We start from the raw sequence: 27,702 nt of genomic DNA on the forward strand, positions 1-27,702 counted from the left end.
GGGGTTGGTGGCACGTACAGTCGGGGCAGGGCGAAAAGGGACACAATGCCTGCATTGTCGGACAATGCGACGTGCCTCTTCCTTAGGAAGACCATAGAGCCATGCAAGTGTTTTTGCTGGGAGATGAAATGTGTCATGAACAATAGAAGGATCTGCATACATGACTATCTCACTTTTGATATCAGGGTCAAGGAGAGCCGAGTCAGCTATGGCATTCCCTGAGTAGATTGGGCCAGAAGTGGACACATGAGATCTGACATGTAAGACATAGAGGGGGTCAGAGCGGTGTAGGAGAGACCGTTGTGCTTGGTGTAAGAGATCTATGACTGCAGAATTGGACAAAGAAAGATCTGCTAGAGCTAGCTGTTGCAATAAAACAAAGCAGTAATAGCTATCAGTGATTAAGTTAAAAGGCTCATAAGCACACAGTTCTAAGGCTATCACAATGGCCTGCAATTCATTCTTTTGGGCTGAGGCATATGGAGTTTGTAACACCTTCAATATCTTCTTGTCTGGAATATAAATAGATGCTCTATGGTGTTTGGTAGCATCGGTAAAAACATTGACTCCCTGTACTGGTTGAGGAACTACTGGGTTGGAGGGATACTTCAAAGGGAGTTGCAACCATCCTCGTAATGAGGGAGGTGGATGACCCTGAGAAGTGGGATAAATAGACAATAACATGGCCCACTCCTCTGAGTTCTGTGCTAAATGAGTAAGTATTGCAGGATCTTCCTGGAGCAGTAACATAGGAATGGTGCCAAAAATAGTGATCGCAGCTTCTGCTGCTTTCAAAAGGAGTTGTGCATCCACTTCAAACCTAGAGGGTATAGACTTAATGGGTTTTGATGAATGTACCCATTGTAAAGGACCTGTAACTTGAAACACTACTCCGGCCTTACCCAATGAAGGATGACACACCAAAGTTACATAAACCGGAGCGGTTGGATCTAATCGGGCAACAGTTGATGTGGATGCCAAGTCCTGTATCTGGGTAACAGCTTCCATGGCTGCAGGGGTCCATGTACGGGGCGAGTTCAAATCAGATGAGCCTTTTAAGATATCATACAATGGATACATCATATCATTGGAAATAGGAACTACATTCCTCAGCCATTGGATTGAACCAATTAATTTCTGAAAGTCATTTAATGTAGAAACTTGAGCTGTATCAATCTTAGGATATTTCTTCACTAAATCCTTGTATACCTGATGTCCTAAATATGTGTAAGGAGGTTCTGTTTGTATCTTTTCAGGGGCAACTTGTAATCCATATGCTGCTAGGGCTGAGGTAATCTTTTTTAAAATAAGCGAGACAACAGTCCGGTGGGATGCAGAAATTAATATGTCATCCATATAATGAATAATAATGGCTCCCGAGTGTTCTCGCCTAATGGGCATCAGAATCTGTGCAACATAAACCTGACATAGAGTGGGACTGTTTGCCATGCCTTGTGGAAGGACTTTAAACTGAAAACGCTGAGCAGGTTCTTGATAATTTACAGCAGGTACACTAAAGGCAAAGCGCTGTCTATCTACAGGGTTAAGGGGTATACTATAAAAACAATCCTTTATATCTATCACTACTGCTTGCTTATCTTCCTGGGGAAAGGTAGCCCACTCTTAGAGAGCATGATCCCCCCAAATAACTTTAACTTTTTACACTTCCCTATAGCTGTCTTTGATGTTCTTACCCCAGCTTGTGGCTGTTTCTCCACTACTTCTACTGAAGCTATCTTCTCCAAAGAACTTAATCTGTGTAGTAACTTGTGAATTTTTATGAAATTTAAATCTTTTCTTCTCCTCCTGAGTCAAAGAATTGGTTCTGTCTTCACTCAAAATGAACCTGCATAGATCCTTAAATTCCCCCCCCACACACACACCCCAAGCTCATTTCTCCTGATTTCATAAAAGTCAATTGGGTCCCCAGTAGTGATGCAGGGAAAAAATGTAGAGAATTTTGAATGTAGCAGAAACAAAACCCGCAAATCTTAAATGCTTTTAAATCTTGTTAAATAGGTGGAGATTCCCCACTCCAGATGTAAATTGACTCCTAATGTTTCATTGTCTAATGTATAATTTGTATCCTGATCTCCTCAGTCTTCAACCCTCTATTGATTCTGGTCATGTAAGGGGGAAGGGAATTCCCCTTTTGTCCGAAATGCCCAGATAAGGGGCAAGGCTATAAAATTGGACCTCTGCTTGAGGCCTCACCCCTCTCTCTCTCTGGCCCAGTCAACTCTACTTGACTGTTCTTTATCTCTGTCTCTTTACCTATCTCCCTCTCTCTCTGACCCTGCCTCACTTTCAGACTACCAGACCATTATTATTCATTCTGTCTTAGGTGTTTCTGACCCTTCCTGAGAAGTTTTTAACCTGTTTGCTTTGTTATATATTAATATACATATTATATTATAATAAAATTCTGAGCAATTTTAACATCCCAAAAAAAAAAAAAAAAAAAGGGGAGGGATAAACCAGGGACGCCTGAAGCAGTGCCCACTGAGGAGCTCACTCGGGAGTCCGGGGAAGAAGACCCCGGACAGAACTGGCCCCCGAACAGGGACACCCGAAGACCCCGCCGAGTGAGGTAAGCCTGTTTAAGTAAAAACAGAAGAGGCAGACACCCTAGGTCCACGGGACACCTAGAGGGAGTAAACATGGGCAAAGGAATGTCTAAGCATTTACAGCCAGAGGATTCAGGAGTATTAGCATGTCAAGTACATGCACTAGTAAAGACTCATGGCATAAGAGTCCGTATAAAAGACTGTAGGGAATGGGTGGAAAAAATATTGGTTGTCTCCCCTTGGGTCTCCCACACCGGCATTGACCCTCAGAAATGGAGAGTGGTAGGAACTCAAATGGCCTCTTATAACACAGAAAAACCTGGCTTTCTATCGGACACGGACTTTGTGATTTACTCCGTGGTGGCTGCGGCTCTTGACCCGCAGCCCCCACTGGGAGCCGTGCCCGGAGAAACACAAACAGGGCCCTCGTTACTAGGGGAACCTGAATGGCCCCCGCCCCCAGATGAGGGGCTTGACAACCTGAGGGAACCAGCCCCCAAATACCCTTGGGAGGAATTGGCTGCCGCGAGTCGGCCGCCTGCCCCGGTAAAGAGTGAAAATAAGATAGTGAAACAAATGAATATACACACAGAGAAGCAAGGGATATGCGGACTGGGTGCAGATGGCTGGAGACATGCACTGATGACAGGAAAGGAAGGGTCTGGGGCGACCGTCCCCAGCCAGACACCCCGCCGGACTTGGTTACAGCAGGCCATTCATAAGGCTTTGGAGGATGGGGAGGAAGTAGAGGAAGAAGACCTAGACTATCTTACTTCCTCAGCAGCTGCTTACCCAGTATTTGTGCAAAGAGAAAACGGCCAACAGGTTAGAGTTCGCCGCCCAATACCGTACAAATTTATCAAAGATCTCAGAGAGGCAGTTCATAATTATGGGCCAGGATCTGCCTATGTAAAACGGCTCATAAGTTCTAACATTCAGACCGCTGCCTGGCTCCCCACAGATTGGGACGAAACTTTACAGGCGGTGTTGGAGTCATCTCATTACACCGCCTGGGCTGCCTACTGGTGGAGAGAGGCCAGGCTACAGGCTGAGATCATAGACCCAAATAACTCCCTATATTATCCAGCGCCCTGAGCTATTCGGGAATCCCTCTGCACCTAATAAAACATATGCCTCCTGAAGACATGTCTGCCTGAGTCCCTCCTCGCTGATCCCCGGGGGAGGGATAAACCAGGGACGCCTGAAGCAGTGCCCACTGAGGAGCTCACTCGGGAGTCCGGGAAAGAAGACCCCGGACATGAAGTGACTATGAAGTAAGGTTGTTTATAAATCAAATCTAGCAGACAATCAGTCAACTCCTTAGAACTTCTCTTCTATCAAGGAGCAAATCTTAACACAGGTGAGTGCAAGACAGGTTAAAAACAATCAAGACATGAAAAGAACTATGCTAGGAGAAGGTGAGGCACTGAAGGATAAATAACACTATACAGAATCACAAAGACCTATTAAATAGAGGGAAAGAAGAGAGGGCATGAGCACTGAATATATTTTACTCTGAAGGAATAACATACATTCCCAAGTGGATTTGAAAATTTATCCTACCCTATAGGGAAATGAGGAAGAAGCAGAAAGAAATGGAAAGATGGAACCAATAATGAGGAGTGAAAGTAAAAAGTAATGGAAAAATTAAATTAAAAAAAGTAAAAGGGGAAAGAGAATGAAAGAGAAAAGGGCTGAAAGAAAGAAGGGCTGATCAAATATGGATCTATGTTTAGCATGGTCATAAATGTAGAGACTATATCAGATTGCTTTCTGTCAGGGGAGGGGGGAAGGGAGGGAGAGAAGGAAAAAAAGTAAAACTTAAAACCTTGAAAAAAGTGATTGATAAAAACTAACACTGCATGCAGTTGGAAAAATAAATAAAATATTTTTAAAAGAGAAGAACTGATTAGGAGACAGCAATCAGAGGCAAAGCAAAATTATAAATGAAGGAAGAAAGCATGGAGAAAAATATAGAGTTTATAACCAGAACTGTAATTGTGAATGAGATGTTTTTTCTCTCTCTCTCATGATTTTTCCTCTTTGTTCTAATTTCTCTTTCACAGCACAACTAATATGGAAAAATGTTAAATATAAGTGTACATATACAACTTTTACCAGATTTCTCACTGTCATAGGGAGGGAAGAAGAAAAATGTGAAACTCATAAGCTTGCAAATGGATGAAGGCTGAAAGCTACCTCTGAATGCAATTGGAAAAATAAAATAAAAAAATTTAAAACTCATAAGGGACAGGACCTCAGAAAAGCCTGGAATTACTTGTATGAACCGATGCTGAGTGAAATGAGCAGAAGCAGAAGAATATTTTATATAGTATCAGCAACATTATGTGATGATTAACTGTGATGGATTACTCTTATTATAATAATCAAAGATAATTCTAAATGGAAATATCATCCACATCCAGAGAAGAACTATGGTGTCTGAATGCAAACCAAAGTTCATTATTTTCATTTTTTTTATATTTGCTTTATGTCTTATGAATTTTTTCCATTCATGTGTTTGTTTCCTTTTTGATTTGATTCTTCTTCCACAAAATGATTAATTTAAATGTATGTTTAGCATAGTTATACATGTATAACCTATATTAGATTGTTTTCTATCAGGGGGAGAAGGGAGGGAAGTGATAGAGGAAGAAAAGTCTGAAACTCAAACCCTTACAAAAAAGGGATTATTGAAAGCTATGTTTGCTTATAGTTGGAAAAATAAATGAATGAAATTTTAAAAACTTGGAAAACATAAATAATAAAGGGAAAGTTTCAGAAAAAGTGAGAAGACATATCAATCGATACAAAGTGAAGTAAGCAAAACCAGGAAAACAATTTACATAGTAACAGGAAAATTGTGATAATGATCAACTGTGAAAGACTTAGGTACTCTGCTTGAATCAATGAACCAAAATAAATTCCAAAGTTCCCGTGATGAAAAATTGTATCCATCTCTACAGAGAGAAATTAGGAACTCTCAGCTTTGATTGAAGTATATTGTTTTTCCACTTTATTTTTCTTAGTTTTTTTGCACAACGTTAATATCAATGGTGGGATTCAGCAAGTTCAACAGAATGGGCACATAATTTTATGTTGAGTTCAGTGAATCAGTTGCTAAAATGGCACTTACAAATAGGGTTCTCTCTAAGACACAAATTTACATTCCTTACTCTTTTTAATGCTCATCTGAGCAATAGTATTTTCTAAGTGCCCATAGTATTATTCATTCCATTCCTAGGTGAAAAACATGATGGAACTATGTTTGTAAATTTTATTTATTCATTTCTTAAAATTCATTATACATTTCATGAAATACTACAATTTAATTTCATCATTGTTTTTTACTTCAAACAAATATATAATGTAAAGAGAAAAAGTGTCAAATAACCAGGTGGTGACAAGCTGTCATTTGTTACCATTTTATGTTACGTCCAAAATTCCCTTGAGGTATTATGAATGCATTTGAGTTCCCTGGATGGTACAACCAATAGAAAGCTGGGACACAATGAACCAATTAGAAATAAAGATTTCAAGGGTTATCTTATCACCCATTTCAGAAGCCAGAGAAGTAGAAGGAAAAAAAGAGTTAAAATAGGTAGAATGAGTTTTGCTTCTGCATATATTCCAACATTGACTGCTATGGTCACTTTGGCTGCTTTTGCTCCATAAGGATATGGTTTCCTTTCTGTGAGTAATATATATATATATATATATATATATATATATATATCACAATCTAGGTTTGTGTACCTCTTTTTTTGTTCTTCTTTGAGTATTAAATGCATGAAATATTAAACTATCTCTTGTAGGTACCTTGGAATAACTTTTTGTATACTTAAAATCATTAGGGCAGAGAACTGGTTGTTAATTTATTTCAATCTCACCATTGGCTAATAAATGTTTTTGCATGACTTCACATGTAAAATTGATATACTATTTTTGTCTTCTCAAAAAGAGGAGAGAAAATTTGAAAATCAAAATTTTAAACAATGGAAAAATTTTTAAAAAGAGAGAAAATAATAAAATATTAAGAAATCTGCCTTAAGAAGATGGTGAAAATATTTGAAGCATCGCTTATCTGTTTTTGGAAGAAACTTATTTATCAAAATGTCCTATTTATTACTTGTCATTTTTAAAAATCTGAAACTGGATTTGAAAGACAGAAATTACTACAAATTCAAATAATCTGTTCTTATAGCAACATTCTTTAGATTGTAATAATTCTAAACTTTGGGTTTTAAGAAATGTAAGCAATGAGATTACTCATCTATTTTTTAAAAAAATATTTATTTAAAGTGATGGGGTTAAGTGGGTTGCCTAAGGTCACACACCTAGTCAATTATTAAATGACTGAGGTCAAATTTGAACTCAGGGCCAGTGTTCTCTCCACTGATCCACCTGATGTTACTCCAATTGATGCCCTGATGTTACTCATCTCTTTTACTACAATAGCATTTCAATTAGATTAAATTCTTGTTGAGGCTGTTAGGTGGCAGGACATAGTGAATAGTGAGCCAGATCTGGAGTCAGTGATCTGAGTTCAAATTTGAATCCAGACACTTAACACCAACAATGCCACCGTGAGCAATAAATATAACTATGTTTACCTCCATTTCCTCATCTTTAAAATAATCTAGGGATAAAAATGGCAAAGCACTCCAATATCTGTGTCAAGAAAACTCTAAATTGGGTCATGAAGAGTCAGTCACAACTAACAAGAAAACAACAACAAATGATTTTAAATAAGTATTTAAAATTCAAAGAAAAAGAAGTTGACAGGAGAAAAAGTGGATTATCTATTGTAGATAATCATAACCTTCTTGAGGAGATTAGTTACAAAGGACAGAGGAGAAATTGGATAATAGCAGGAAGGGAGGAGGATCTAGTAAGTGTTTATTCAGGATAGAAAAAACATGAATATGTTTGTAGAGATCAAGAAATGAGTCAGTAGACAAGGGCAGATTAAAAATAAGTATGAGGATGACTGATGGGACAATCTTTTAGAAGAGAAGAGATCTTGAATAAGTAGGGGAGTTTGCCTTGGTAAAGAAAGAGATTACTTCATCATGTAATAGAAGCATAAAGGAGGGGTTAGTGGCAGAATGTGACTTACTGATAGGAGATGAGGAAGAAGGGAAAACAAACAGTTCACTCTGAATAGCCACAGTTTTTTGGCAAAATATGAGTGAAGGTCTTCAGTTGAGAGAATGGAAAGAGAAAGAGCAATGGGAGATTAGAGGGATGAAAATTTTTGAAAGAGTTACTATGTAGATTGAGGTTTCCTCTAACCATATAACTAAGTCATGTCAGAAGTGAAGTTTGACTTCTGGTCCATCATATCCTTTATTTGATATGTCCTAAAAAAATTTTAGTCACTACTATAGCCTTGAAAAACATCTACAAATAATTGATACATGAAAAAAATTACACATATTTGTATTCATCATAAAATAGATGACATATAGAATGACTAATTAAAAGAGTCAAAGACTATAGAATTTAAAGCCAGAAGAGATCTCAGAGGGCAGACAGTTCAAACATTCATTTTTCAATTTGGAAACTCTAATAATGATCAGTATTCAAAACTCACTTCTAAAACTTCTCAGTTGCATAACTAATGCCAAGACAACTGAAACATATATATATATATATATATATATATATATATATATATATATATATATGTTTCAGTTCCTGCATCCATAAAATAAGGGCAATCAAGTCTAAAGTGCCTATGACTAAGCTCCTGAAATGATTACTATAAACATTATGCAAGGTTGCAGAAAGAATTTAAGTTACAGACATCATAAGAAGGACAATTATTATTTATTATTATTTTTATTTTTAAAAGATAAATACAAAACTAGATTCAAATCCTGACCCAGTCTCCCAATCAATGTTATTTAAAAACTGTCTCAGTTGATCATGATGAGAAGAAATCTTTTCCCTAATTTAAAAAGAAAAAATGTTCTTACCTTTCAGGGCGGAACTCCTGTGGCTTGGGCCTGTATTCTGAATCACGATGAAGGACAAATGGTGAAGCCATCACCACTGTGCCTTTAGGAATCGTTAGTCCATTGATCTCTACAGTTTTCTTAGCAACCCTTTCAATCCTTCCAGCTACAGGGAATATCCTGAGATTTTCATGTATCACCATGTCTAGGTACTCCATCTGCACCAGATTTTCATAGGTGACTGAATCCTGAGAAGAGAACAAACAGTTCTAAGTATTAAGGTGACATCTCATCTGCCTTTATTCACTTGGTCTTAGAATGAGTCTACATCATCTTCATTATAAGTCTAATCACCAGATGCTGCTTAATACCTTCTGAAGGAAAGCTATAAAAATATGTTTACTATTGAATCCATGGAAAGTTGGAAGTCATTATAGTTTTCAGTGAACTAATGAAGTGACTCAAAAATTCTGGACTCCCTCAAAGTTATATATGCATTTATAAGTGTTTTCATCAAATGAGACCTTTGAAACTGTGGTAAAAATCTAAAACCTCAGTAAAAGGAAGTTGTGCTAAGATAAATATTGTTTTCTCCTGTTCTTCCAGGTTTTCTTTTGGAATAAATCAGGCTAACTCTAAAATTTGGGGGTGTAAAATGACTTTCCATGTCTTCAATGCTCCCCAGCTTTCACTTCTTGTTGTCTCTTCTTATCCTAAAAATCACTTTCTATCTAAATTCTAAAAAATACCATCAATGTTGAGGTACTGTGGTAGTATTTCATAACAGTTTAATATTTTATACCTTGAAGGTATTTCAAAATAGACTAGACATAAAGGAATGCATCTGCAATGGCAGAGTTTAGAAAAGACACTTGAGGTCACAACAAAGTTATCTATTTACAAAGGCAACTCTGATCATATACTTCTGTTCTGAGACTTCTATATAGCTTGAAGAATATTATGGGTCTAAGAGGGAGTATGGGGGAATTTTATTTAGGAAAGATCACCTAATTCCAAGAAAAATGTTCTGTCAACCTGCAGAATACTACAGAAAATGAGTTATATACAAAAAAGACCTGATCCCAAACCAAGACAAGACAGAATCTCTAACCATTTTCTTATGTACCCTTAATGTTCTCAGCAAAATTATGGGGATTAAAGTTGGACTTTGCTAAGGGATCAATGAGATTTATAGGGCTAGATTGGGGAATTTATCTACTCCCCATTCTTCCTCCTATCATTATAGCCTGGTCCCTCATCAAAGGTTAAATTTTCTGTTTAATACATCCTCAAGGCTAGTCCCTAACTTTATAGAGAAATTACTATTTATATGTTCCAAAGACAGTTATTATTGTACTTTATCCAAGAGGGATAAAAAGAGTGATCCTCGTGCATCAAAAACAGGTGCCTGGGTATGCACAAACTCCAATATCCATTCATAAAGCTTTTTATCTTGTGATATCAAGAAAAGTTAATAACCCCCTCTTACCTGTCCCATGAGAGATTGAATGAGAGTCTGAGAAGAGATGAAAGGAGAGTAGGGAAGAGTAGGTCAACCAAGGGACAAGGTCATGGAATATGAAAGGAGAAACAGGGAAAGAGAATAAGTGAGGAGTAAAGAGGAAACCCAAAGTCACGATGACATTTAGTATCAGAAGAGATGAGAAATGACTTTCATTAAGTGGAGGAAGGGTTATAAAATAGCTCTGTGAACAGAGGATAAAGGAGATTTTTCAGGATTTTTCCAAGTTTGGGCACTAGTAGCTGAGATATTTCATTCTTTGCAATGAAAGCTTATTGTAAACATATGGAGTCTCAACATACTTTTGCCTGTTCAAATCCTGAAATGTTCCAGTAATGGACGAATACCAAGTCAGCATTTAACAAAACTTCTTTTAGGAGATGAAGTAATTGGGTGAATAGGAAGTAAATTAGGAGTAGGGTATGAAGAATTCTGTTCCTCACCTTGTTAGGCAAAGATGCATCTATTTCCTGCTGAAGTTTCTGTTGGACCTCAGGATGGGTGGCCAGATTGTAAAAAAGGAAGGAAAGGACACAGCTGGTGGTTTCATAGCCAGCAAATAGAAAGATAATAGATTGGGCCAGGATTTCCTCATCACTCAGTTCTAAAATAGAGGAAGATATTCAAAGTCATCATATATTTGTTATATATTCAGACACATCTCTAAAGTTTAGGAATGGCATTTACCTGAGTCTCCAAAATACACAGAAGAGATCTAAAATACATTGATTGATATGATAGGAATTTCCCACTCAAATTTATGAACACAAGAGAAAAAATAGGTTGAGTCTAAGCAGGATTATTTGGCCTTACTTCTCCTGTATCTGTTCTGTTCTTTCTACTGACCTCCTTATTCTCAGTTGTTTCTGGATGTAATAAAAGTGACATTTCAATTCAGGAAATTCTCTCTTCTTTCTAAAACACTGTGTTATAGGACAAACACTTTAGAAGGCTCTAACAATAACCAAGAGGTTCATTTTAAAGTTGAGAAACCTGAGGCAAACAGGCTTAAGTGATGTGCCCTATCTATATTTGTCATATAAATAATTTTTAGGTGCCTGTGGTAGGATAGTTTTGAATGCAGTGAAGCAAATGTGAAGGAGAGATGCTTGAAGGGAGATCACAGATCTAGAACTGGAGGGGACTTCAAGAGCCATATAGTCTAAGACATTGATTTTTCTGCTGAATAAACTGAGGCTCAAAGAGGTTAAATCTCTGTAATTAAACAAATTTATATACATTTACAGAAGTAGAAATTGAACTCGTTCCCCAGGCTTCAGGAACCAGTTCTCTATTGCCTCTGTATCCCACTACATCCTATCTATCTTTAAGGGAAGGTGTCCAAAAGGTAACAATAAAGAGTGATTACATTTACATAGTGCCTGGTATTTATATTTACCTGCTTTATTTCATTTTATTATCATAATAAGTCTGTAAAATTTCTAGTGCAAGAATGCTTCACTCCATTGTTCAAATAAGACAACTGAGGTTCAGAGCAATAACATGACTATTGTTCCAAAGTCACTCAGCTGACATGTGACTAAAACTGAGACTAAATTCTATCTTTTCTGACTCATAACTGCAGCCACCCTTCAATCAGAATATGCTGCCTCCCTGGGGAAAAGTTCTTGTAAGCAGCTAGGTGGTATAGTGGATACAGCACAGACCCTGGAGTCAGGAAGACTTGTGTTCAAAACTGGCCTCAGACACCAAACAATTACCTAGCTATGTAACCTAAGACAAGTCTCTTAACCCCAATAGTGACAAAAAAAATATTCTTAGGTGCAAGATATATCCTACTTATGGTTAAATGGGAAGAGTGCTAATTAAAATACAATTTGGGAAGCTTACCCACAAGTTTTATATTGTAAAAGAAACATGTAACTGAGTATAATTTTTCTTCTTTCCTGTGTTGCTGTTGTTCAGGTATTTTTCAGTCCTGTATAAATGTTTATAACCCCATTTGTCATTTTCTTGTCCAAGATACTAGAGTGATTTGCTATTTACTTCTCCAGTTCATTTTAAAGATGAGAAACCTGAGGCAAACAGGCTTAAGTGATGTGCCCTATCTATATTTGTCATATAAATAATGTTTGAGACTAGATTTGAATGAAGGTCTTCCTGACACCAGACCTGGCACTCTACTCTATTTGCCATCAAGGTGTCCATGTAGCTGACACAAAGAAACATATTTTAGGCCATGGAATAGTAGAAAATTATAGAATTTAGAGTTAAGGAATTAAGTGATCATCTGGGTCAAGATCTAATTTTTATCTATGATAAGTAAGTCCAAACAAGTGAAGTGATGTACCCATGGGGTCACCCAAGTACTTAGTAGTACAGTTGGGATAAGACTACATATTTTCACTCATGTCAAATTATTTTTCCCAGCTTTTTATGCTTCATTGTTATCCTAGGCAAGAGATGCTAAAGGAATTCTTCTATAACCATTCAAGTTTCAGAATAATTTGACCATCACAAATACAAATATAATTTTGAAAATTGTATCCTTTTAGCTCATTCTGCAAAAAGAAAGCATCTCACTGAGATAGCTAGGTGATACCATAGAATATTGGACTTTGAGGTAAATCAGATGTCATTTCAAACCCAATTTGAAAGTTTTATTAACTATGATAATTTGGAAGTTACTTAAATTTTCTCAACCTTGGATTTCTCATCTCTAAAATACAAATAAGATTGACACAAAATATACAGAATTTCTATGGAGATTAAATGGATTAATATATATTATAAATTTATAAATATGTGTGTGTATATATACATATATATACATATATATATATATATATATATATATATATATATATATATAATGCTCTGCAAATCTTAAAACCTTGTAGCATTGTAGCATCACCTTTGGCATCATTGAAATTTTTATTTCAATTTGTAATATCATATAAACAAATTAGAAATATTTTTCCATACTTCCAGTGATAATGGTTTCAAGATTCCAATTTGAGGCAACCCCAATTTCCAAGTTCCCTTTGTAAGAGTCTGTATCTGAATTTTCAGAAGTCTGAGATTCCATCAATAGCTGAAGGAAATCTACACGATGCTGGAAAAATGATGGAAATCATGAGAAAACATTTGAGAATACAGAAATTAGCTAAGAATATGATAAATTAATATCCCTACTGCAGTACAAATATGTGATGATTTGAATGATTAGAAACACTGCAGCTTCAGCTTAGTGGTAGAGTTAGAATTCTAACCAATACGCTCCACAATGGACCCTGGATGGTCAAAGAGCCTGATCTTCAAGTGAAGGAAATAAAAAAAAAATCAGATTTCCTCATTTTAAAAGATTATGTCCCAATTATGGATCCAGAGTTATGAAAAGAAAGTAGACCCTGAACAATCTAAAAGAAAATATTAGGTATTTCAGAAAGTCAATTCTCTTGAATCTGACATAAAGCATAGAAAGCTGATGTTTCAATAGAAGCAATGTCCATATTGTTGTGGACCTCACTGATGACAATTTTTCAATAACATCATGGTTGGTCTTCCAGGATCATTCTAGGCAAAGAATTAATCTCATGGTGATCAACTTATAGACATCTCTCCTTAAACTCAGCTAAATTGATCCAGGTCAGCAACATACAAAGAACCAAAATGCCCATACTTGAAAGATTTTGTAGCTTGCAAGGGTGAACAATAGGTTGTTCTTTTCTGGCCTGTCCTTCAAGAATAAAGGGTCAAAACAGTTCCATAAAATGAAAATGGTCCACATTTAGGTCAAAAGCCCATATGAATAATTTGAATACAAAGTACTGACACAATTATAATTTTTGTGCCCATTCTTATGTTACCCTTGGTATTGTTGGCAAGGTGTATTTTGGAAGTCCATAAATTAAAGAGAAAAGCATTTTCTCTCTCATATACTAATTTGCAGTTTAATATAGGTTTTATGTATTATTCCACTTGTGGGATTTGTGATTTAGTTGAGATTTGGGACAATGTCTTTCCTCTCTTTGTACTCAGAGAGTTATAGATCATAATGTCTAGTACAAAAATTAAAAATGAAAACATAGAGTTAAAGCTGGAAGTGAGCTTAGAGGTCACCAAATGACATTTCAGTAAGTTCTCAAAAAAATCTGATTATTGAGATTGAATAAAAATAAATGCAGTAAGCACAGATGAACCTCAATAGTAATGCAACTCAAATTGTTGTTAGATTTGGTTTTTTTTGTGATACTCTGAGGATAAAGAAAGCAACCATTTATAATGTACACATAGTCTTATCCTAAACAGTGGTGGGATCTACTTACCATCTGTGAATTTTTCTTCCGTTCTGCCTTTATTTTTTTAACTGTTTTTGTCAAGAAGTCTATTGCCTCTTTTGGAAATATAGTTATATCCAGTTTTTAAACAAAGGAACAAGGAATGGAAAGATTGCTAAAGAGAAAAAAATAGTCTTAGGAAATTGTAGAATTTTATGAGAGATGTTATCACCTTTATTTGACATATAGATTGGGAGGAGGTACCAAAAGTATAAATTGCAATATAGTTTAATTGTTTTCTTTTTCACTTAATGACAGTTTGTGAACTGGAAGGAATCAATAAAAATCCCAACTTTGGGAGAGAATTCCTCTCCAAAATCAAATGTCCTATACCCGTCCCCTATACCCTGGTGTTCTAAGTTAACTGTTAACCTAACTATGCCTGACCAAATCAGCAAATAATTCCCTTGAAGAATCTGATCAGTTATTCCTTGAAAGGCCTTCGTTTCTAGCAGATAGAAATTAAGAACTGAATCCCCAGAATTCCTGAAATTGTGTTGTAATTTCTTTAGGCATTAGTTTAACCCTCTGTTAAATAAAGATATCAGAGCTGCGGGATTCTAAATTTCTGTACATCTCTATGTCTATATACAGCTTATTGAGTTACCTCCAGGAATGCCAGGACCACTGAATTTTTATTTATCCATTTCTGTAAAGAGCCAACTTACCTATTGTAAGCAGGAGTGGATCCAGAAAACTGAATCTAATTAACTTCTTGATTTCTCTGACAAAGGGATCATTTTGGTTACTCAAGGAATCAATATTGACACCAAATGAAGTACTGGTGATCACGTCCATGCTGTAAGCCCCAACAATGCTAATGAGAGAAAGCAAAAACAAAATTAACACTCAAAACAAGCACTGTATCTTTCATCACTAAGCAAAGACCTTAAATGAAACACTCAAACAGTAGTGTAAAACTCAGTAGCACTGAAACATTCGAAAGAATACTCATGATTCATATACTCAAATTCAACAACCACATATTAATATTACCTAAGTTCTTTTATTTTTTCTATTTTTACATATTTCCCAATTTTAATGTGAGCTGGTCTAATATGTGCTCTCTTTTCAAACCACAAAGCATGTGAGTCAGGGTTTAAAATGATCAGTAACATCTACTAGTTGAAATTTTTCTGAAAAGTATTGATTCTTTTCATCAACTTCCTAGAAATATAAAAGGCATTTTATAAATAAATGAATTAATAAATGAGAACTAGGACATTCATGGGACAAAATGTAACAGGACTCATTGGTATAGAAAATTTTAAGTTTTCCTCATGTTAACAAGGGTACTTTTTTCTCCCCTTAGTGTGAATACTCTCTACTTTCATTTAATACACTATCATTTATTTAGGGCTCATTATGTTCCAGGCAAAATTCTAGACACTTGGAGATATGATGAAATTGGGGAAAAAAATTCTGGCCTCAAGAAATTTTTATTCCAATAAGAATAGCATACATACATACATACATATATACCTACACATATAACTCAATACCTATAAGATATAGAAGACGTGGAAAGTGGCCTCAGTGGAGAAGGTACCAACAGCTTTAACCCCCTGTTCTCATGTCATCTTCAGATAACCTACTCTATCATTCCCTCTCTGATCTTCACATTTATCTTAATAAATAAAACCACTTAAGAAATGTTTTTTTTGACTAAATTACATTTGGTTTTCATGAATGAAAAAAATAGCTAGGTGAGAAAGAAGTGTCATACAAATAAGAGGAGGATCACAATGGAGCAGTATCACAAAGCATATGGACCAGAGACCATAGATAAAGAAAAGTGGTGAAGACTGTCAAATTTTGCAATGGGATCAGCAGGTATTAAAATCAACAAGAAGTGATTTATTTGACAAATAAGAAAACAGTAATACAAACATAGATAAGATATTAGAGAGAAAAAGCACAGAGGGCTCCTTCAATAAGCAAACAGTCTAGAAAATGTACCCAGATTGGTTAATGATTGGGAAATCCAAGGAGAAAATCACTGAGTTTGGCCCAAGTAGGCACATGAAGGAGATAAAGGTCTATGGAGCATTGCAACAAACAGAAACTTTGCCCAAGAAAAATAAAGGTATTAAACAAATATTAGACACATGAATTCATGTAGGGGATAGGAATAGGTGCCAACTGGCATGGGTTCTGGGTCATAGAAGTCATGTGGACTAAAGAAGAGACTAATAATCAAATGTGAGAATCAGTCTCAGGCCATATAAAAACAAGGGAGAAGTTCAGAAGTAAGCAACATTAATGCCTCAGATCCCAAGAAAAGAGTTTATCCTCAGCTCTAGTTTCTTTCCAATCTAAAGCCAACTAAGGAAAAAGCATGAAAGGAATCTCAGACTAAGGAGAAGCCCACAATTCTCTCTCTCTAAACTAGTAGAGTTTTCCAACTGGATGATAGCAACTTAGTTCAACAACATTGCTATTTCCTATTGCTACTGTGATCCAAATATAGACCAGGAAACTTCAGTACTCATACCTCACTTGATAAAGGGGAAAAGTGGAGGAAGTGATAAGACTTTGTCCAGATTAAAACCACTTGGAACATCAAAAGCTTGTAAGACCCAGCACTAGATTACCTTTGGAGGGTGGAATAGTAAAACAACCAATATTCCAAGAAAGCTGAACCAGAACCAAAACAGACATTTCTGTTTTGTCAATCCCCAGATGTATGTAGAATCTAGACCTAATGAACAAAACCTAAAGTTAAACGTTTGGGGGGAGGGAGGAGTAAATAAAAGAATCCCAGAATTAAAATTGTTTTATGGTGATAGAGACACTTGAAACACAAACCAAGAAGATGAAAATTACTCCCCCAAAAATCTAGAAGCAAAGTTTCAAAATAAAACACAACTTTGGCACAAATTCTATTACAATTTCTGGAAGAGATGAATCAAGAGTTTAAGAAAAAATTGAAAATGATTTTATAAAGTAAAAACAATCAATAATAATTTGAGATATTTTTAAAAGAAACTATTTTCAAGGTTAAGCTAAATGATAATTTTGGAAGCCAGACTACAGAGGGTTGAGAATAGAAAAGATAAAGAAAATCTATCAAAAGTAGAGTCATTTGATATAGATGTCTTTCTCAAGTGGTTTAGCTTAGATCCAATCATGCTGGTCTTAATACAAACTTTGTTAATTAAAATGTCAAGAGAATAACCCTAAAATTGGTGTTTTCATTTCTGGGGAAAGCTGTCAGGAGAGAGGCTTAGGGAAGAAGGGTCTCTTGTTGCTCTATAGATTCCTGTAGTGTTTGCTGCATACTTACTCTTTCACAGTAACAGGCTTGTTTTTCTCTGCTTTCTCTTGCATGTTCTTCACTAAAACATCTCCATATTGGTTAATGATGGGAAACATCTAAATGCCAATTGATAACAGTTACAATGTGGAAAATCCAGTTCCAGTAAAAACAAATTTTCCAAAAGAGCAAGATGATGATATTTTATGAATTAATATCTCTCTTCTAAAATGTAAAGAATCATAGATCTATAGGTCTTCCAGTGAATGTAATCAAGCAGCTTCTTAAATATGAGAAAACTATATTCCGAATGCTTAAATGGCTTGCAAATGATCAATCAGGTTATAGGCAACAGGGGATGGAGATCAGATTCTCTGATTCCAGAGAAAGTGTTCTCTTCATTCTATCACAAAAAAGAAAAAGAAAACAAAATATTTTCTTAAAGGAGGCTGAAATTTGTTGGGTAATTAATTTGGCTTAACCAAAAAAATTTACTGGAAGTTATTTTTTTACTCTCCTCTCGACTCAGTTTTCTAGAATCTGATCAATTTCCATTGCTTTACCTCCTTGAGTTTTCCACTTGTAAATGTTGGTGACAACACTGTTCGAATCCTCTTCCACTGGTCCTCTCGAGCAAATGTAACACCATTCTCCAAAATCCCTACTGGGCCTAAACTCTAGGAGGAAAAGTAGGAAAAGGCAAGACCCCCTAATGTATTTAATGGTACAACCAGAACTAGAAGTCTTTACACTTCATGTAATGAACCAACTCTTGATAAGCTATCTATAGTAGCTAACTGACAATAGACCATGGACTCTGGTGGCAAGAATTTTCTTTTCTAGATCCTGAAAACCCGTGATTATTGGACCTGGAGGAGCAGTTTCCAGGCTGCATCACTACAGATATTCCTTCCTGTGATAGGCCTGGTATACTTAACTAAAAGAAATGCTATTCCCAGGGATTTAGTGTGTCATATTCCAGTCTATCTGAAGTGAAGTAGGGGTAAAGGTAGCAATGGTGGTGTGGAGATGGTAATTTGACATTCTTGGCACACATCAGTTCATATCTCTTCCTCATGGCTTCAATTGCTTCAGCTATTTTGACTGATCTGTCACATTTGACATAGTTGTTTGCCAATTAGTGGGAATGACCAACACCTCCTTCAAAGAATTTTTACTCAGGATCATGACTGGGAATGCATGGCAAAAAAGCAAAAAAGTAGATTTGGGGGGTATTTCCAGGACTATGTCTCCTGTGCCAATCTGTCTCTTGAAGGAAGTTGATCAACAGTTTTTGCCTGTGGAGATGAGGAAAGCAGGACCATTATCCACAATGACCTTTCACTTTAATAATGGCCCTGGGAGCTGCATAATATAAGCAAGTCTTGTTTATGGGGAGACATTTTTGCTTCCAAGGTTTTTAGCCCAAGAGATATTGATAGAGGTTGAAATCATCCAGTAAAAATTCCCTTCTGTCTCAAATTCAAACTGACTTGCCTTCAGTTTACTTGTGTTTTGCAATAATAATAATAGTGAAACAAGGAACCACAAGGTGGTGCAGTGGATAGAGCACTAGCCTGGGAGTGAGTAAGACCTGAGTTTAAATCTGACCTCAGACACTTGACACTTACTAGCTATGTGACCTTGGGCAAGTCACTTAACTCTGATTGCCTCAAATGCAGGGCCATCTCCAGTTGTCTTGATTCATATCTGACCACTGGACTCAGATAGTTCTAAAGGAGAAAGTGAGACTGGTGACTGAGCACAGCACCTCCTCACCTCAAGTCTAACTCATTTGCTTATCATGGCATCACCTCCCTAATGTCACTGTCTTCTTCAAAAATGAAGGACAAACATCAATCAATAAAGAAGTTAGTGTTTATTGTTGATCTAAAAATTGTGTGTCCTTAACATGTTTAGCATGCTTTGTCCATTGCTGCCAGCATCACTTTTTCACTTACCCAACGATTGGTAAAGACAGAATAGCACTCTTTTACTAGCACTGATTTTATAATCTCTGGATCCATGACAGCCAATATAGGTTGTCTGCCTTCATAAAACCTAGACCCCCAAAATGGAACAAATTAAATCAGTTATCAAATGGCACTGTTGTAAATATAATTTCCAGTAGAAACTATAAGTTTATGACCATGTGCTTGCTGCTGCCTTAACTTTTTTTTTATCTAATTTCAGGTGTGAAAGTGAACCAAGATTCTCAAATAAAACTCAGCAGAGAATATTCTCCTGGGACGACTTCAACACAGGTACCCCAGACACCCTGTTCAGCCCATAGATTGGGCTGGATGGCCCAGCTCAGACAGAAAGCCACTAGCATTCCCAACCCAGAAAGCCCCAGCCCAGAAAGCAGACCCCTAGGATTCTCAATGTGAGTAGACATCTCCCCAAACATAAGAAGCACAGGACAGCTTACTCCCTTTATTCAGAATGGGTAAGACAAGTCAGAGGAAAACAAGGACTATATAAAGTTACCTCAGAGATAAAAACAGGCAAAACAACATCTCAAAAGAGAATGGCAGAAAATATATTGCATATGAAACTGCAGGAGATTATGAATTGGTCTCTAGCCCAAAAAGAATCTTGGAAGAGTTCAAAAAACGAAGAAGAAAAATTGAGCCCAATTGACAAATGGTCAAAGGATATGCAAAGGCAATTTACAGATGAGGAAATTAAAGCTATCCATAGTCTTATGAAAAAAATATTACTAATCAGAGAAATGCACATTAAAGAATCCCTGAGGTACCACTTGACACCTCTCAGATTGGTCAATATGACCAGAAAGGACAATGATCAATACTGGAAGGAATGTGGAAAATCTGGTATACTAATACGTTGTTGGTGGAGCTGTGAACTCATCCAATCTTTCTGGAGAGCAATTTCTCCAAAGGGCAATAAAAATGTGTATACTCTTTGATCTAGCAACACCACTACTGGGTCTGTACCTGGAAAGAGACCATGAAAAGGGTAAAAACATCACTTGTACAAAAATATTCATAGCAGCTCTGTTTGTGGTGGCAAAGAATTGGAAATCAAGGAAATGTCATCAATTGGGGAATGGCTAAACAAACAAATGGTATGGAACACTATCGTTCTATTAGAAACCAGGAGGAATGGGATTTCAGACTGCAAAGACTTGCATGAACTGATGCTGAGAGAGATTAGCAGAACCAGAAGAACATTGTAAACTTTAACAACAACATGGGAGTGATGATCAACCTTAACAGACTTGCTCATTCCATCAGTGCAATAATCAAGGACAATTTTAGGCTATCTGCAATGGAGAATACCATCTGTAACCAGAGAAAGAACAGCAGAATTTAAACAAAGACTATTGCCTTCAATTTAAAAAAAAAGTTGTCTTATGTACTACAGAATTTTGTTATCTCTAATATTTTCCTTTTTCCTCAAGGATATGATTTTTCTCTCAACACATTAAATCTTGATCAATGTACAGCATGGAAACAATGTAACAATCATAATAATGCCTTCTGTGAGGGGGCGGGGGAGGGATGGGAGAAATATGTAAAATTCAAAACTTTACCAAAAAATGATAGGTAGAAACTAGTATTATATATAATTGGAAAAAATAAAAGTTTTATATGATAAAAAGTAAAAACTGGGAAACAATTCAGAAAAAATTGCACATCTTACAAAAGAAAGCATAAAAAATTGACTGAAGACAATAAATCCATTAAAAATATAATTGGGTAAATGGAAAAAGATAATAGTTCCTTTAAAAAGAGTATTGACCAATGGGAAAAGAAATGCAAAAACTAAATGAAGAAAATGATTCCTTGAAGAATAGACTGGTGCAAGTGGAGGCTAATGATTCTACGAGACAGCCAGAATTAGTCAAGCAAAAATATTAGAAATGGAAAAAAGACGAAAATATAAAATACCTCATTGGAAAAACAACTGACCTGCAAAATAGATCCAGGAAAATAATTTAAGAATCATTGGACCACCTGAAAGTCATAATCCAGAAAAGAACCTGGAAAATATCTTATAAGAAATCACAAAGGAAAGCTGCCTTGATCTTAGAACATGAGGATAAAATAGTCATTGAAAGAATTCACCTATCATCTCCTGAAAGGGATGCCAAAATGAAAACATCAAAAATATTGTAGCCAAATTCCAGAAAAATCAGATCAAGAAAAAAATCCTGCAAGCAATTGGAAAGAAGCATTTCAAATACAAGGAGCTACAGTCAGAATTACACAGGACTCAGCTGCATCAACATTAAAGAATCTAAGAGCCTAGAATATGATATTTAGGAGGGAAAAGGAAGTTGGCATGTAATCAAGCATCAATACCCAGCAAAACATAGCACATTCTTTCAGGGGAAAAATGGACAATTAACAAAATAAATTACTTCCAAATTTTCCTGAAGAAAAAACCAAACTGAATAGAAAATTTGATCTTCAAACATGAGGCTCAAGAGATACATAAAAATTAAACAGAAGGAAAAAAAAGAAAGTTATTCAAAAAAATTAAATGGGTTATAGCCCAACATGGAAGGGTGATATCCATTATTCTTGAGAACTATATCTCTATTAGATGGAGATATTTAGAAAGAAATCAGGTACAATCATTGACTTTGATGGAATTATTTAAAATGAAAAAAAATAAGACTTTTTAAAAAGGAATTATACTGGAATGGGAGGAAGGGGGAGGAAGAATGGATTAAATCACATCATATGAAGAGGCAAAAAGACCTATTTACAGTAGAGGAAAGGAAGGGAGGAGATGAAAATTACTTCAATTTCATTTTCATCAGATTTGATTCAAAAAGGAAATATCACATATACTCAGTTGGGTTTAGAAATTTATTTTACCCTTCATGCATTAGGAGGGGGATAGAGGAAGAAGAGGAGGGACTCACAGAAGTGAGGGAAGGAAGGAGAGGAGAAGTAAAAGCAGAAAGGGAAAAGAAAGGGCTAATGGAAGGAGGACAAATTGAGAGAGAGTATTCAGAAGCAAAACACTGGTGAGGAGGCATACGGCAAAAGAAAAAAGAAAAGTGCAAGCAGAGGGGAGGTATGATGGAGAGTAATAAAGTTAGCAATTAGAACTGTGAATATGAATGGGATGACCTCTAGCAGAGTGGATTAAAACCCAGATTCCTACTATATCTTCTGGAGAAAATTGAATGAGAATAGAAAGGTACTTTTTTCTTAGCAGCACATAGCATCCACACAAAAATTTATCATGTATTAGGGCTTTAAAACCTTCAGAATTAAATGCATCCTTTTCAGACTTGTTGCAATAAAAAATCATATGGAAATAAAGGGCCATTTCTATCTTTCAATAGACAAAAGTAGCAACATACACTAATTTTTTTGCAAGGCAAAGGGGTTAAGTGACTTGCCCAAGGCCACACAGATAGGTAATTATTAAGTGTCTGAGGCTGGATTTGAACTCAGGTACTCCTGACTCCAGGACCCATGCTCTATCCACTGCACCACCTAGCCGCCCCAACATACCCTAATTTTAAAGAATAAGTGGATCAAACAACAAATCATAGGAATCATTCCTACTTTCATCCAAGAGACTTACAACAATAAAACTAATACACCAAAATTTGTGGGATACAGCTAAAGCTGTTATTAAAGGAAATTGTATATCTCTAAATGTTTACATGAATAAAAAAGAGAAAGAGCTCAATGAATGGAGCATGAAACTAAGAAAACTAGAAAAAGGACAAATTAAAAATCTACAATTAATACTGATTTAAAAATCCTGAAACTGTTGAACTACTGAAAAACTAAGAGTTGGTTTTATGAAAAGGCAATCATAAACCTTTTGTTAATTCAATTTAAAAAAAAAAAGAAAGAAGAAAACTAATTACCAGTATCAAAAGATGAATTCAACATCAATGAGGATAAAATTAAAACAATAATTCAGAGTCAATTTGCCCTGCTGTATACCAGTAAATTTGATGAAATGAGTGAAATGGATGAATATTAACAAAAATATAAAATGAACAGATTGATAGAAGAGGAATTCAATAATTAATTCCTTTTCAGAAAAAGAAATTGAAAAGGCCATCAATGAACTTTCCTAAGAAAAAAATAACCAGGGTCTGAGGGATTCACAAATAAATTCTACCAAATATTTAAACAATGAATTTCAATTATATATAACATATTTAGAAAAATAGGTGAAGAAGGGGTTATGTCACATCCCTTCTGTGATGCTAATTGGTGCTGATACCTAAACCTGGAAGAGTCAAATCAGAGAAAGAAAATTATAGACTAATTTCCCAATTGAATATTATGACCAAAATTTTAAATAGAATATTAGCAAAGTGATTACAAGTTATCACTTGTATAGCACACTATGATCAGGTAGAATTTCTATAAGGAATATAGTGTCGATTCAAAATTAGGAAAACTATCAGCATAATTGATCATATCAATAGCACACCAATAGAAAGCAATAGATACTGAAACAACTTTTGACAAAGAACTGCACCCATTCCTATTTAAAACACTAGAGAACATAGGAATAGATGGAGTTTTCCTAAAAATGATAAGCAGTATCTATCTAAAACTATCAGAAAGAATTGCATGAGGGCAACTAGGGGGCAGTGGACAGAGCACAGGCCTTGGAGTCAGGAGGACCTGAATTCAAATGTGACCTCAGACACTTTATAATTACCTGCTGAACTAGAATTCTGTGGCTTAATCAGATTTTTCTATTACTTTTTTACCTTCACTAATGCCTTTGGGTTGGAAGTGAGGGATGACTGACCATTGAAATGTGAGAGTAGGGGAAGTTAGGTGGTGCAGTGAATAGAGCATCAGCCTTGGAGTCAGGAGGACCTGAGTTCAAATCTGATTTCAGACATTTTATAATTGCCCGGCTGGGTGACCTTAGGCAATGCAATTAACTCCATTAACTTAAATAAATAAATAAAATTTAAAAAAACATGAGAATAGAAAAGATTACTTAGAATACTCACCCCCAGATTTTCCCATACTTTTTAAAACAAGCCACATAAAAATCAATAAAACCCTGCAAAAAAATTTTAAATCAGATATGGTCATGAAGTCTTAATCAATATTGCTTAAAATATAATATATTGAGAAACTAAATAAAAAATAATTGTAGTTTTTAACTGCTAGTTTTATGCTCTTTACTTTGGTTGGAGATTGTTTCCCACTCCCATCTCTACTTGTTGACATGAAATTCAGTTCAGATGTTGTCACTTCCATGAAGACTTTCATGATCTCCCCAGCATAAAGATATTTCTCCAGGATTCTTGTTCTCCTGTTTTTAACTCGAATGCCTTTTTTCCTAATGCCTATTTAAAGTAGGGATTGTTGTTTTCACTGTATTTGTCACCCAGTACCTGGAAATAATAGGCACTTTATAAAAACTTTTTGACTGATTGATTGATACACTCTATACAGTTATGCTTTCATTATATTCTCATTTAAATTACAATTATTTCAATATGTCATCTTCTGTACTTCATTATAGGTTTCTTGAGGTCATCTACTATAATTTTTTATCATTGTATTTCTCCAATTGCAGGAATTCTTAACTCTTTAAGTATAATAAACATTCTTAATGGTCTAGAAATGCCTATGAACCCCTTCTCAAAATGATCTCTTATAATGTTTAAAACACACAGTATTAATAAAGAAACCAATTTTTCTAAAAATTGTTATCCAAAAAATTTAGATTTCTTATTTTAAGAATCCTTGATTTAATGTCTAGCCCAGTGAATCAAAGTAAATGATTAATAACTGGTTATTGATTATTGCTATTATAATTGTTTTGATGAAAATCCTTTGACAAATCCTTTTACTTTTAGTAATTTCATACACTGTCTAAAGCTGTCTCACATTTAATGAGTGAATGTGTCTCATTTGAGGCTCACAATAACTTAATATGCTAATAAGCAAGCAGAAACACAGAAAAGATGAGTAGTTGTCCTATCTCACTCACTGACATGTCAGTTCTGGGTCTTTGGATTGTAATTCTTTTCAGCACCTGACACATCTTCTGATCTTAATCTTTACATGTAGTCTTTCCTTTTTCTGTATCAATCCTGGAGATAAATGTTCTTATGCAGATCTTCAAAACTCATCACAAACCCATTAAGTCCTGGATTCAAGTTCTGCATTTCACACAATCTGGTTGGGTGACCCTGAACAAAGTAATTAATCAATACTATAAGTATATTTCTAAATTTAAAGATTGTGAGAAAAGTCAGGCAGCAGTAATGCCACTTCTTCTGGGAATTCTGATGCCATTTAAATCACATGTCTAGACTTTATCCCCTAAAACACAGAAAGTAAAGGCCTCAAGGGCAGAATTTAGTGTAAAACATTCAGACCCTTGGGATAGCTAGATGGAGCAATGAACAGAGCACCAGCCCTTGAGTGAGGAGGTCTTGAGTTCAAAACTGACCTGCAACATTTAATAATTACCTAGCTGTGGGGTGGCTAGGTGGCACAGTGGATGGAGGACCAGCCCCGGATTCAGGAGTACCTGATTCAAATCTGACCTCAGATGCTTAATAATTACCTAGTTGTGTGGCCTTGGGCAAGCTACTTAACCCCATTGCCTTGCAAAAGAAAAACCTAAAAAAGTAATAATTACCTAGCTGTGTGACCTTGGTAACTTTCTTAACCCCATTGCCTTACCCACCCAAAAAAAACCACTCAGCACCTAAGACTTTTAAAATGAAATCTTTTGCTCAATTTAAAAAAAAGGCCCCAAATACTGCTTCACACTTCATCCTACAAAACTGATGAAAAATTACACTATAACTTATCTTTGGTAAGCCTGAAATCTAACAAAAAATCCTAAGGTCCTAGACCCCAAGATGAAAATCCAAGCCAATCTGAAGCCTGGGAAGAACAAATTATTTGTCCAAAATCACAAAGGGAATGAACAAAACAGAACTATTATTTATACTCAAGTTTCCTGAACCTAGAATAAATGCTGTTTCTTTTGTACAAAGGGAATAAAAGAGAACTAACTCAGAGAACTCACTTTGCGATAAGAAAGAATAGTGCCAAAGAAAGGAAGAGGTGCTGGTCCTGGAATTCCCAGGTTCTTAAAGATCTTGTGTGTCCAAGTTCCATATATGTAAAGTGAAGGAAAAATTCCAAAGATATTAGTTCCAAGGCAAAGGCCAAACACACAAATGGTTCGGTGCTCTTATCAATAACCTGAAGGGTAGGAATAATAAAGGTCACTTTCAAATAAGACTTGGTTCAGTCAGATCCAGATTCCAAGGGGCCCTTTACAGAGAAACTTCATGTCTCTCACAAATATCATGAAATATTACAAGGTCAACCAGAGATTCCTGGAAGTTCAACCTGAGACTCAGTAAGGCCTGAGACAACATAGTAGATGTAATCAATTTTGGCAAACTTCAAGTAAACCATCATTAGCATTGCTTCTGGAATATACTTCCTTCTGTCTGGACTCATTCCATCATTACTACAGCTTAACTCTTGTACTCTGATGGAGCAAATCTCTGTTGCTAGAATAGACCTAGTTCAGGGTCAATGAATCTTATAAACTACATATATACTTATATACTCAGTATGTGAACCTCAGACATGAACCCCATCCTCTCCAGTAAAACCTTTAATCCAAATAAATTCATACAAAACTTATCTCCTCATTGTCCATATCCAAAAATGTGTGTATCCTTCTGCATAGCTAGTTCATCAACTATGTCAGAAGATAGGCACTCTTCTTCAATTATTAATCCTTTGGACTCACAGTTAATCATTATGAGGATCAAAGTCTTTAGGGTTTTCAAAATTAGGTTTAAATGTTATAATATTAATTATTCTCCTGGTTCTGTCCATTTTGCTTTGCATTCAGTTCAAAGTGAAGTTCAAGTCATATCTTTTGCCAGTCCTTCCTCATTTTTTTGGATGTCTACTTTCACTTTCAATTATGAGATATGCTCCCTCCATTCTTTTTCTTTCTTCTCCAGTATATTCTTTCCCTCCTTTAGTTACCTTCTCCTTTAACATAATCAAAACATTACAAAATTAATTTCCAAGGCCTCTGTCATATTTGGTTCTTCTATCTGATCCGACAT

The 27,702-nt window shown here is 35.7% G+C and overlaps 1 protein-coding gene and 1 pseudogene across 1 annotated transcript; one reads left to right on the forward strand and one right to left on the reverse strand.

Moving 5' to 3' along the window:
- Positions 1-2,660: 2,660 nt before the first annotated feature.
- Positions 2,661-6,315, forward strand: LOC141498844 (uncharacterized). The gene is made up of 2 exons (XM_074201921.1): positions 2,661-3,927; positions 4,634-6,315. Exon 1 carries the CDS (start codon positions 2,661-2,663, stop codon positions 3,660-3,662), a length of 1,002 nt encoding a protein of 333 aa, XP_074058022.1. The 3' UTR covers positions 3,663-3,927; positions 4,634-6,315.
- Positions 4,021-27,702, reverse strand: LOC141498845 (cytochrome P450 3A24-like; annotated as a pseudogene).

Source organism: Macrotis lagotis, chromosome X, assembly GCF_037893015.1.
Source record: "Macrotis lagotis isolate mMagLag1 chromosome X, bilby.v1.9.chrom.fasta, whole genome shotgun sequence".
NCBI classification, from domain to species: domain Eukaryota; kingdom Metazoa; phylum Chordata; class Mammalia; order Peramelemorphia; family Peramelidae; genus Macrotis; species Macrotis lagotis.

What these genes read in the sequence shown, in the direction of transcription:
- LOC141498844 (XM_074201921.1), top strand. Translation starts at nt 2,661, where the DNA reads ATGGGCAAAGGAATGTCTAAGCATTTACAGCCAGAGGATTCAGGAGTA.